At 41.7% G+C, this 12,588-nt stretch overlaps 1 protein-coding gene across 1 annotated transcript in view; it reads right to left on the reverse strand.

Moving 5' to 3' along the window:
• Window positions 1–495: 495 nt before the first annotated feature.
• The window catches only part of LOC149442359 (uncharacterized), a 35,485-nt gene continuing 23,392 nt past the window's right edge, over window positions 496–12,588 (reverse strand). The window contains exons 4-5 of the mRNA XM_089656177.1: window positions 4,789–4,892; window positions 496–2,637 (exon numbers count right to left, since the gene is read on the reverse strand). Coding sequence (XP_089512303.1) covers window positions 2,465–2,637; window positions 4,789–4,892 — 277 coding nt within the window. The 3' untranslated portion in view covers window positions 496–2,464. The remainder of the gene's footprint in view (window positions 2,638–4,788; window positions 4,893–12,588) is intronic.

Consider the following 12,588-nt stretch of genomic DNA (forward strand, 5'->3'; position numbering starts at 1 on the left):
CCCACAGTAGATCCCTGAGAAAGACAAAAAAAAAACCCAGCAAAACATGATCCACTTTGTTCTTGCAGAGGAAATAATTCCTTCCTGATCCCCCGATAGGCAATGAGATATTCCCTGGATCAACTTTACCTATAAATGTTAGTATTCAGTGCATATGCACATTCATGCATATGCCCTTGAACTACACACATTAATTAAAGGACAAAATCATTTTAGTGCAGCTTCATTTATTCCTATGGCTGGGCCCTATTTATGGTGGACACAGCTGTCCAGTGGAGTATGGCCAATCCATACAAATTGTGGGACAGGCACAATAGATACATGGCCTGCTGGGAACACTTTCCTACAAAACTTGTAGGGCAAGTCCTCCATCTACAAGAGCTTGCCTGCACAGTGAAGACCTCCAGAGTGGTGCTTGGGGTAATTATTTTTACTAAGTGGCCTCCACTGAGGGAGGAAGCTTTAGTAGACAACTGTATTAAAAATGAAGAACTGTTAAACAGGCTTGTACAATTTAATGAAAGGGTGATTTTTTTTCGACTCTATTAACATTCATCATACCACAGTCAGCTTGGAAGCTCAATTAACTATAAATAGATCAAGTGGTGCTGTCACAATTAGATGTACTAAAAGAACTGAATGCATCTTAGGCAAATGCAAAGTCAAAACAAAACAGTATATCATAGTGAAACACGGACATTTCAGACAATTTTCTTTTTTTTATGACCGGAATAAACGTATCAATATTAGCAAGTGTTGGTTAGCTTGATTATCATTCTATCTTTTTTTGTCTATCTACATATGTTTTACATTTTTAAGACCATATATAGCTTTATTTTGTCCACTATTTAAAAAAAATTATCCACTTTTGCTTTAAATATGCTTACAAATGGGCAAAATGTTTTAAAAATGCACACTTTACACTTAACAGTTTATAATATTTTTTTAACTTTTTTTCAACTATTGTTATTTTAATTGCAGCCTGTTCCTTCAGCTATCAATGTGACTTTATATGTGCAAGACACAGTAACAGGTGAGTGGGCATGTGATCTCCATATTTGGCTGCCATGATGATCAGGAACCATTCAGCATGGTGCCCACAGTCATTAATTTGCAACCAGTGCTGTTAGTGGGTGCCCATACTACATTGTTCAGTTAATGTCCAGTTATCACATGGAACTTTTTAAAAATGAACACAAATGTAGCACCCTCCTAGTTAGGTGCTAGGATTTGTATAGTTAGGATAAGTATAGTTGTGTTTCTCTGTTTAAAGATAGACTATTAGGAAAATCTAATTGGATTCTCTGCTTAACAGAGTGCTGTGATGGATTAGTCAGGTCTGCTCATGATGCTCTGGTGCTGTTTGAGTTTGTCTGAGTTCTGCCCACCTTCAGGAAGCCATGAGAGCCTTCCAGAACCTGAGCGGGAACTAAGCAAATGAGCAGCATGAATATGGACACAGTCCTGGCCGATTGCAGGGGAGGGTGGACCCATTGCATGCTGCAATTGGTATTTATGTTATGTAGCACATGGGTTCAGCGTCTTTTCCGGGAGAGGATTGCACCAAGCCAGGCTAGAGGCAGGCTTACCTTGGCACTTGCTGCCATGCGGGCCTCAGGTGGGAAAGCTGAGGGCCTGAAATTAGGAAGAGTGACCCTGGTTCTAAAGTAAGCTGACTGAGGGGAGCCGTCTGCCAAAGATCTGTCTGGTCTCACTGGAGAAAGTCACTTGGAAGATTGGAGGGAGGCTGCCATTCTGTCCTTGGCCTTGTGAGTACAGACACTGAGAGATCTTGGGGACTCTTTACTACCCCTCTGGTGCTTGATAGTCAGTGTGAGTCTGAGAAAAGGAAACACTGGCTGGTGTTCTGAAGAGTTTTTCCAACTGTTGCTACTGCAAAGGACCTTGCTCAGTTCTATTACTTTTGGACTGCCACAGTCTGCCGTAACAGGCTTGGATCGGAGGAGCTCAGTCTTGCAACTACTACTACTTCTAAAGGGTCTTTGCTCACTTCTATACTATTTGCTACTACAAATTAAAGAGAAGTCTGCTATCAGCTTTCAGCCAGGACTTCAAATGTGCTTGAGAGATCAGCTAGATGTCCTCAGTGTGAATAGTTCTAGTTTTGGCGTACCCTACTAAATTCCTTATCCTATTCTCCAGTTCTATAATAAAGCTCCAAAAACAAACATCCTCTAGACTGGTCATTGAAGACAGCAAGCAAAAGAATGTGTGTACCTGGCTGTGGAAAATACTTTGTGCCTGGTGAAGCAAGGAAAGACCTGGGTAATAATACAAGTGGCTCCTCCGGGGGTAGCACTACACATATAAATACAAAAAGCTACATTCTGTGGAAAAGTACAAACTCCATTTAAAACCACTGTGAAAATAAAACACAGATAATGAAAACTGGGTTTGCAAACAGGAAAAGGAAACAAGTTTTCTATGGTTGCTTGTGTGTAGACTAAAACAAATTGGTTTTCAGCATGATGGCAATGAATTCACTTATGTCCACTGCACAGTCACCATTTTTATCTGCCACCTGTAGCATTTCTTCAAGCTCTTTGTTTGTAAAATATAATCCAGCCAATTTGGAGGCTTCTCGTAAATCTGCAGCTGTTATTTTTCCATCATTATCTGCATACCAGATAAAGAAAATTAATATTCTATAAATGTTTTTCAATTTCACACTACTTCAAAGATTGAATTGGTATTAAACATATTTCAAAGATAAACATATAATAATATAGTGTGTGTATGTGCCATTCTGCCCAGATCACCTATATTACTGGCACCTAAATGAAAGAAGGATACACCTTGGAAAATAACATGAAGATTATGGTGAAGAAAATTAGATTGTACGCCCCTTGAGGGTTAGGGGCTGATGTGAATGTACAATATACTGTATATGTAAACCACTGTGTAAATTGACAGAGCTATAAAAGTACCTGAAATAATGATAGAATAAAAGTCTTTGCTCTGTTAATTTATTTCTAGTCCCAATGGAGGAATTTTCACATATCTAGTAGTTGCATGCAGTTTAGTAGCTTATCTGGGATCCAGGATGGAAACCAACTGTCATATTTGGAGTATGAAAGGATTCTTTTCCTCCAATGACATAATTAGCCAGACATGTATCTTTTCTTCTTTCTTTGGATCCACAGAGAATGGATTTGTAAAGCAGACCTAAGGAAACCTTGCATATTGGTAAATTAGTCTAAGCAAACAAAACCTATTTTGGGATTCTTTAAGGGCTAACCTTGAGTGTTATCTTGATTTATTACTAGTGTTTTGTAAACTATTTTAACCACCGTTCTGTCTATTCCTAAATAAAGATACTCAAGTTCACCATCACACTTTATCAGTGTATCTATATATTATTTCTACATTACATACACAGAAAATAGCTAATACTTCTCAAGTGACATTAATCTAGCACAAATGCTAGCACAAACTGGTCTTTGGAGTCAACTGAATTGGTCTGTCCAGTGAGTGAACTGACTTGTCTCATTACCACAGAATGTTGTGGTGTAGGGATCTGGAGTAGAACTGGGAAAAGTGGACTTTAGTGCCCTATAGACTGGGAATAGCATAGGTAGAAGCTACAGGCTGACCCTCAAGTTTTAAAGTGGTGTACACAGTGTCAATAATGACTGACACAATTTCCTTCAAGCAGAACCTCATTGTAAAAGGGAAGTTCTACTCTTGTCCTCCCCCCCCCCAACACTTTAGGACTTTTTTTGGGGGGAGGTAGTGGGTACCTAGTTTTAGTAGGTTGGATCATCTAGGCGATTCCTCTGGAGGTTCAACCCCCCTTGGTATATGCCACAGGTCCCAGGAGGCTGCAGGACCATTCATGCAGCACAGCATGGCTCATGCATGCACAGTGGGAAGTTGGCTGAGAAGTGACAAGGAGTCACAGCCGGCTTCCCACACTAAACATACTGGTGCCAGAAACCCAAACACCAGTGAAGAACCAGCCTGGGTGCGAAAGGTGTTGGATCATTGAACATGTAAGTGTCCTTTTAGTAAACATCAGCTACTACAGTATTTGTAGCTGCTGACTTTTATTTTATTTTTTTCAAACAGGCTGAATATTTTCTTCAAGTTTGGGGGTAATAGCAGAAGACTGCAACCTTTTTTTCATAGACTCTATCAGACAAAGCCTCAACAGCTGAGCCCTGTAGGGCCACAGACAGGTCAGATAAGGATTATTCAGGGGATGGCATGGAAGCATGCTTTTGGGCTTTGCGGTCAGAGACAGCAAATAAATGAGTTATTGGGGCCAATCCTGCTCAAATACTGTGAAATCTCCCCAAGTTAGGACTCAGGAGGGGACATAGCAGAGGACAATGCCTGAAAGTCACATTCCAGGCTCATGTCTGGGTACATTACTCTAACGGTAGATTTAGGAAAAGGTGATCCAGATAGCTAAGTAGAAAGACTAGCTCTACAGCAATGTAGCAGGAATGTTAAAGGAAAAAAGTATGAAAAAAGTAGCTTGCTAAAAAGTGGACTTCTAGGACACTACCAAAAAACGAAGGTGTACTGAAAGTAGGGGGGGTTATATTGGGCTGGCTACAACGTTTCTCTTGTCAGTGGCTTTAGATAAACTTTAACTCATAGTTATAAAAAAAAGCTTATATTTACTAACCAGCATACCTGAAAATTCTAGTCTGACTGCATATAGCCATTGGGCATGGCAGTGCAATTAACATAGCCCAATATAGTTTGAAGCAATTATCGGAAATACATTTTTTTAAAAAATAGATACAATTGTTTTCTCACCAGTATCGATTACTGAAAATCCTTTCTTAAGCTCTCTGTAGAAATTTCGGGCCAAACCATGCCAGTCTGAAACAAGTTTTTGGAATGCTTCAAAGCAAAGACTCCTGAAACAGATCATATACAGGAAGATCACAACACATAGTTGTTTTCATGAAAACCCTTTCACAACAGTTGATAAGATTAATCAGCAGATAAGCACCTTGGTGCAGCACATGAGGACTTATCAGATAATGGAGGTTTTACACAGTACTTCCTCCTCTACTTACTGTCTGATGTTGCTGTCTTGCTACATACAGTAGTACAGTCATCTCTAGCAGGAGAGAACTGGGAAATAGTAGTTGAAGCTGCAGCAACAAATTGGAGCCATTTGCTAATGTATTGTGTGCCTTCCCAACTCTTTCAGTAATATTTTTGTTTCTAACAAGATGCCTAAGGAAGTGTAATTTCCCCTGAACATATTGCTTGTAGGTGAATTCTTTTTAAAGTGTCAGACTTATTCTGCTTAAATGCTAAAAAGCCTGCAAAAGAAAAACAATAAAAAGGAAAGGTGATTTCAAGATTGGGTTGCTTTAAATTTATTTCAGACTGAATGATGAATAAGAAACTGAATTTGCATGCAAACCTTTGGCTAAACTTTTGAGTAAACGCTAGTGCAAACATCATCAGTTTCCATGCAGTGATACTTTCGCTGACAGTGTAATGAGTGTGGATCAATAATTGGATCAAGCTTCATTAATAAAAAAAAATCATATGGGAACATGCTGAAATAAGGTATACAAAAACATTTCAACCTTTAGAGGAGCAGGCTGAATGAGTTATATAGGAAAGCCAGCAGCAAAACAACTAAGTGTAGAATTGTACTGCGTTATATACAGTGGATATAAAAAGTCTACACACCCCTGTTAAAATGTCAGGTTTCTGTGATGTAAAAAAGAGACAAAGATAAATAATTTCAGAACTTTTTCCACCTTTAATGTAACCTATAAACTGTACAACTCAGTTGAACAGCAAAAATCATTTAGGTGGAGGGAAGTAAAAATAAAAAACTAAAATAATGTGGTTGCATAAGTGTGCACACCCTTAAACTAATATTATATTGAAGTACCTTTTGATTTTATTACAACAATCAGTCTTTTTGGGTATGAGTCTATCAGCATGGCCATTTTACCCACTCTTGCTTGCAAAAACATTCCAAATCTGTCAGATTGTGAGGGCATCTCCTGTGCACAGCCCTCTTCAGATCACCTGCAGATTTTTTATTGGATTCAGGTCTGGGCTCTGGCTGGGCCATTCCAAAACTTTAATCTTCTTCTGGTGAAGCCATTCCTGTGTTGATTTGGATGTATGCTTTGGGTCGTTGTCATGCTGAAAGATGAAGTTCCTCTTCATGTTCAGCTTTCTAGCAGAAATCTGAAGGTTTTGTGCCAATATTGACTGCTATTTTGGAACTGTTCATAATTCCCTCTACCTTGTCTAAGGTCCCAGTTCCAGCTGAAGAAAAACAGTCCCAAAGCATGATGCTCCCACCACCATGCTTCACTGTGGGTATTGTGTTCTTTTGGTGATGTGCAGTGTTGTTTTTGCGCCAAATTTATCTTTTGGAATTATGGTCAAAAAGTTCAACCTTGGTTTCATCAGACCATAACACATTTTCTCAGATGCTTTTGGGAGACATCAGATGTGTTTTTGCAACATTTAGCCAGGCTTGGATGTTTTTCTTCGTAAGAAAAAGCTTCCATCATGCCACTGTACCCCATAGCCAAACCGAGCTCCTAGTTTTCCCCCAAGCCCGCACCCCCCCCCCGACTTCTCCATCACTACCAACAATGCCACCATCAGTCCCACCCCGCAAGCCAGACTTCAGACTGATAAGGCCACATATAAAGAATTGTCTCTTCCAGAACTGGTAATTACTGTATGTAAAAGAACATCATATCTCTAATTGTGTTTTTCTACCTCCATTTATTATTTTCTGTTCTGAAATTCCAAACTATTTGTCTACTAAAGAAACAAAACTTGTGTGTACATTTCTCAATATCGAGACCAAAACTGATAATCCAGTTGATACAAAGTAATGTCTGTAATTTATTTCTCTATGTAAATGTGATTCAAAACAATGGAATCATTTCCCTTTTCTAGATATACTGAGCAAATTTACTAAACAAATTATTGATATCTAGTCATGTACATGCCCTTTGTATTTTCTCTCAGTGTTTTGACTGATAACAGTAACAATATTGCAAATTACTTGAAATAGAAAGAAAATTCAATATTACAAACACATTTGTAGAATGATTATTTGATGCAGGGAAATACAGATGATTTACTATTTTTTTTTGTAGAAAGGTAGACAATAAAATAATGATGTAGAATTAAGAGACATTTGGTGTTTTTTTTTTTTTTGCACTGGTCACCCTTTCAATGCTCCAGCGCTGTCATCCATACCCTATAATATTGTTTGGTGCTCACACATCATTACATGAGCACCCTTCAGTGCTGCAGTAGGAACTACTCATTAATGCTACTAGGCAAGAAAAGGAAGGACACATAAAGCGTTGGCAAACAGATAGCTAAAATAAAAGTGAAGTTCTACTTTAGCAGTCAAAATAAAGAAACCCCCTACTATATGTTCGTTAGGTTCCCCCATTCACAAAGCTTACCTAAAATAATAAAAACAAAACATTTTTTTCTTACCACTCGAGTTGTTTCTTTGGAGCAGATTTATATAGGACTGAAAACTATCAATCTTAACAATCAACTATCAAAAGTAACAATCTTAATGTGAGGTGTGGTAAAAGGGTGTTGGTACCATTTCCTGTTTGGCCACTAGTTGGTGCCTTCCCCATATATAAATAGTGGGTTATGTTAAAGAGTGGGAAGTTGAGAGAACAGAAGTAGGACTCCAGAGCTGGCCCCCATGGGACTTGGTGGGGTCTATTCTACAGAGATATAGTGCTTCCAGTGATTGGTATTTCCCGGCTGGGGAATACTTGGAGAGGTCCTGTTGCCCTAGAAAGGATGGAGTTGGGGGGCAGGACCAGGGGCGGACTGACAACTCATGGGTCCCCCGGACAATAAGGGATCATGGGGCCCCTGTGTCCTTGCCCAAACTCAAAAAAGCCTATGAAAAAGGTACCAGGGGCATCTCATGGGGCCCCCTACTGACCCCGGGCCCTCGGGCAGTGCCCAAGTTTCCAAATGGTCAGTTTGCCCCTGGGCAGGACATAGTTGGCCCCACATAGAAAAGTGCCAATGCAATTAGCAGCTTGGCCTCCCTGTTGTTCTTAGGGTCAACCTAAACCATTGGTCAGTTGAGGTCCAGATATTAAGTCTTCTAGTGAAGTGGTCCTTAAACTCTTGTTGGAGCACTCATTCTCTAATTGAGAGATAAAGGAAAGGCAATGCAGCTCAAAGGCAGGGCTCTGCTGGCAGCTGTAAAGTTCCAAAGTGTACTACAGATAAAGGTGTCCAAAAGCCTCTCACCACATACTGTAGATGCTTTTCAGGGGTCCTCCAATCAGCTGTCTGCCCCTTGATGGGTGTTCCTGTGGACTAGATGGAAGTAGACTGTGCCACAGGTTGGATGATGGCACATGATGGGTGTAGGCAATACCATACTGTACTGCTGCCATGTTTCTAGGAAGGGATTGGGGTTTGCCCTGCATTCTCCTCTTCTCCCCCAGTCTTCTCTCCCAACCCACTGCACAGTCCTCTTTATAGGTTTCCTGCAGCTCTCCCTTTCCCCTGTCACACTTCCAGTCCAAAGGGTTGGGGTTATCTTCCAGCCACAGATATGGTCAATCACTTTGTTGCCTCTTCCTCTCTCTCTGCCACCTGTTAGACACTGGCAGGAAGGTAAAGGAAAACTGTCACCCGTCTAACCAGCAAGAGTAGAACAGCGGGGGCACTATCACTCTCATGGCCTGTGGCCTGCAATCCGTGTGTACAAAGTGATATTTGTTTGCTCAGTTTTGCATATTGGATAACCTCCATAATTATCTACATATTGATTAGTTGTTTAAACTCGTTTGAATTGGGAGATAGCCCTATCCAATACATATTTATAGCGGATAACTTATGAGTTGAGAGGGACTGTTTTTTAATAAAGGTTTGCATGGGCTACATGCAGCATGTTCTGAATTTATATCTTTGAGCCCACCACCTCAGCACAGACCCCATTCTCAGTCCAACCTCTCAGTACAGACCCCCTTCCCAGCCTAACCCCCAGTAAAGCCTCCCTAGTACAATCCCCCTCCCAACCTAACCCCTCAGTACAAACCCCTTAAGCACAAACACCCCTAAGTACAGACTAACCAGTACAAAGACCCCCAGTACAGACACCACCTCATTTACAGCATTCCCCCACTACAGGCATCCACAAATACAGACACTCCCCAGTGCAGACACCCTTAAAACAGACCCCTAATAAAGACATGCGCTCAATACAGACCCCCCCCCCCCCAGTACAGACCCCCTTCAGTACAAACGCCTTTTAGTAAAGACACTCTTCAGTACAGACCCTCTTTAGTACAGAGGCCTCCAGTACAGACTCCCCCCAGTACTGACCCCCCAGCACAGCCTCCAGTAAAATCACCCCCTAGTACAGATGCTCTCCAACTACAGATCCACCTTTATTACAGATCTACTTACAGATGCAGGTAGTTTAGAGTGATGAAAGTTTTGCCCTCGGCTTGGTCATGTGACGATAATGGAGAAAGAGCCTTCAGTTGACTCTGAACAGCCGCTGTCAAACAAGCAGAATCGGCACTGCAGTTCCTATAATGCGTTCCTATAATGCTAGTACTACAGTGCTGCTTCTCCCCATTTCACATCACTGTGCAACAATAAAAACCACCCCTGGAGTGCAGGTACACAGTGCTAACTGCACCCCCCCCCCCCCATAAGTACACAACTTGGGTTGAGACAAACCATTTAACACTGTTGGGGGTGCTTACAATGACCAGCCTTTATTCATTTGTGTAAAATCTTTAACCCAAATGAAAAAAAAACTTTATGGTAACTGCTTAAAATGGTTTGCTGGAGTTTGGCTTTTTTTGTTAGTCAAGCCCATTTAAATGTGCTAGTGCATCTAACACTACCCTCTCCCCAGATTGATAATGCTCAGAGGCTGACTGACAACTTTTGGTAAGTTGGGGGGTAAGTACAACCCAGAGGCCCATGATGCAGTGACTTGGCTTCCATCCTGGACATTATAAAACAAAAGAATAGTAGCGAGGTGCTAATTAGTCTGCTGTGGCCTTGCCCTCTGGGTCTCTTCCATCTTGTGCAGCTACATAGGATGCTGAAAGGAAGTGATAATGGAGGTGTCACTTCTGCCCTTATCACTTCCACCCTCCTAGCACTACCTTGGAATTAGCCAGCCCACCCCGCTAGAAAAAACTCTCCTCCTCCCACCCCCCTGCAAGAACATGTGTATTCGTGTGCTGCATAAGAACAGGTGAGTGGCCTCACGGCTGCCGTGTGTGCTATTTCAGTATTAATGATAGCCAGTGTTGCCAACCTATCAAAGGGAAATTTACTGACACGACACTAAAAATGTACTGATACAGCCAGTTTTTTACTGACATTTCACAAAAGTTACAATATTATAGTTTCAAGTGCAAATTTAGGTATTTAAACTACAGGCAAGTACCATATGTGATTTGAAATGTGATTTAAAGTAGATCTGAAGGCAAAAAACATATTTCTTATTTCAGTATAGTAAGGGTGGTTATTTTAACCCATTGGTATTTTGTCACCTATGTTCAACTGGAGAGATTTCCCCTTGACCACTTCCCGACTGCCCTATAGCAGGTATACTTCTACAGGGCAGCAGGGGTGTGCAAAATCATGTATCTATGCAATTTTGTATTTCCAGGTAGGGGGCGCATGCGCAACTCGGCTGTCGATCACCAGGTCCCGGCTGGTGATTCCCATCCAGAGCCCGTTGATTACTGAGCATCTCCAACGGGGAGGAGGACTGCTTTGTCTACTAACAGTCCTTCTCTCTGTTAGCTCGGGCACACTGTGCTGGATGGCTGTGCACAGCACAGCCATCCAGAACAGTGTTCCTACAGTGAAGCACCAACACACTGCCTCCAGTAAAACACTCCCAGCACACAGTTAACCCTTTGATCACCCCTCATGTTAACCCCTTCCTGCCCAGTGTCATTAGTACAGTGTCAGTGCTTCTTTTTTAGCACTGATCACTGTATTGGTGTCACTGGGGATATCAAGTCAGTTCTAAGTCGCCGATCGCCGTCATTACTAGTAAAAAAAAAAAATTCTAGTATCTATACCGTCATTTGTAAACGCTATAACTTTCACATAAACCAATTACTTTACATGTATTGGGATTTTTTTTTTAGCAAAGACATGTAGCAGAATACATTTTGGTCTACATTTATGATAAAATTTGATTTTTTAAATTTTTTTATTGGACATGTTTGATAGCAAAAAGTAAAAAATATTGTTTTTTCCTCAAAATTGTCTCTTTTTTTTATAGTGCAAAAAATTAAAAACGCACAAGTGATCAAATACCACCAAATGAAAGCTCAATTTGTGGGAAAAAAAAGGACGAAAATTTAATTTTGGTGCAACGTTGCATGAACGCGCAATTGTCAGTTAAAGTAACGCAGCGCGTAATGCAAAAAATGACCTGGTCAGGAAGGGAGATAAATCCTCAGGAGGGCAAGTGGTTCATTTCTGTCTCCAGACAGACAGAGAGCGAGAGAGAGAGAGAGAGAGAGAGAGAGAGAGACAGCTTTGCTTCCCCACAGAGAGACTGATCCACATTGCCCACAGAGAGAGAGAGACTGCTTCACATTGCCCACAATGAGAAAGAGAGAGAGAGACCGCCTCACATTGCCAACACAGAGAGAGATTGGTTCACATTGCCCCCAGAGAGAGAGAGATACTGCTCTACATTGCCCTTACATGGAAAGAGAGACTGCTTCACATTGCCTGCACAGAGAGAGACTGCTTCACATTGCCTGCACAGAGAGAGACTGCTTCACATTGCCTGCTCAGAGAGAGACTGCTTCTCATTGCCTGCACAGAGAGAGACTGCTTCACATTGCCTGCTCAGAGAGAGACTGCTTCACATTGCCTGCACAGAGAGAGACTGCTTCACATTGCCTGCTCAGAGAGAGACTTCTTCACATTGCCTGCACAGAGAGAGACTGCTTCACATTGCCTGCACAGAGAGAGACTGCTTCACATTGCCTGCACAGAGAGAGACTGCTTCACATTGCCTGCTCAGAGACAGATCACTCAACATTGCCCACACAGAGAGAGAGAGAGACATTACTCCACATTGCCCGCACAGATAGAAACAGCTTCCCATTGCCGAGAGAGAGAGAGAGAGAGAGAGAGAGAGAGAGAGAGAGAGCGAGCTTGCTCTACAATGCCAGCAGAGAGAGAGAAAGACGGCTCCACATTGCTCCATAGATAGAGAGACTGCTTTACATTGCCCACACACAGGGAAAGAAAGACAGAGAGAGAGAGAGAGACTGCTCTACATTGCCCACACACAGAGAAAGAGAGACAGAGAGAGAGAGAGACTGCTCTACATTGCCCGCTCACAGAGAAAGAGAGACAGAGAGAGAGAGACTGCTCTACATTGCCCACACACAGAGAAAGAGAGACAGAGAGAGAGAGAGACTGCTCTACATTGCCCGCTCACAGAGAAAGAGAGACAGAGAGAGAGAGACTGCTCTACATTGCCCGCTCACAGAGAAAGCGCTCCATATTGCCCGCACAGAGAGAGAGACATTACTCCACATTGCCCACACAGATAGA

This window comes from Staurois parvus, unplaced genomic scaffold (genome assembly GCF_062004578.1).
Source record: "Staurois parvus isolate SC_StPar_1 unplaced genomic scaffold, SC_StPar_1.0 ptg000894l, whole genome shotgun sequence".
In the NCBI taxonomy this organism is placed as follows: domain Eukaryota; kingdom Metazoa; phylum Chordata; class Amphibia; order Anura; family Ranidae; genus Staurois; species Staurois parvus.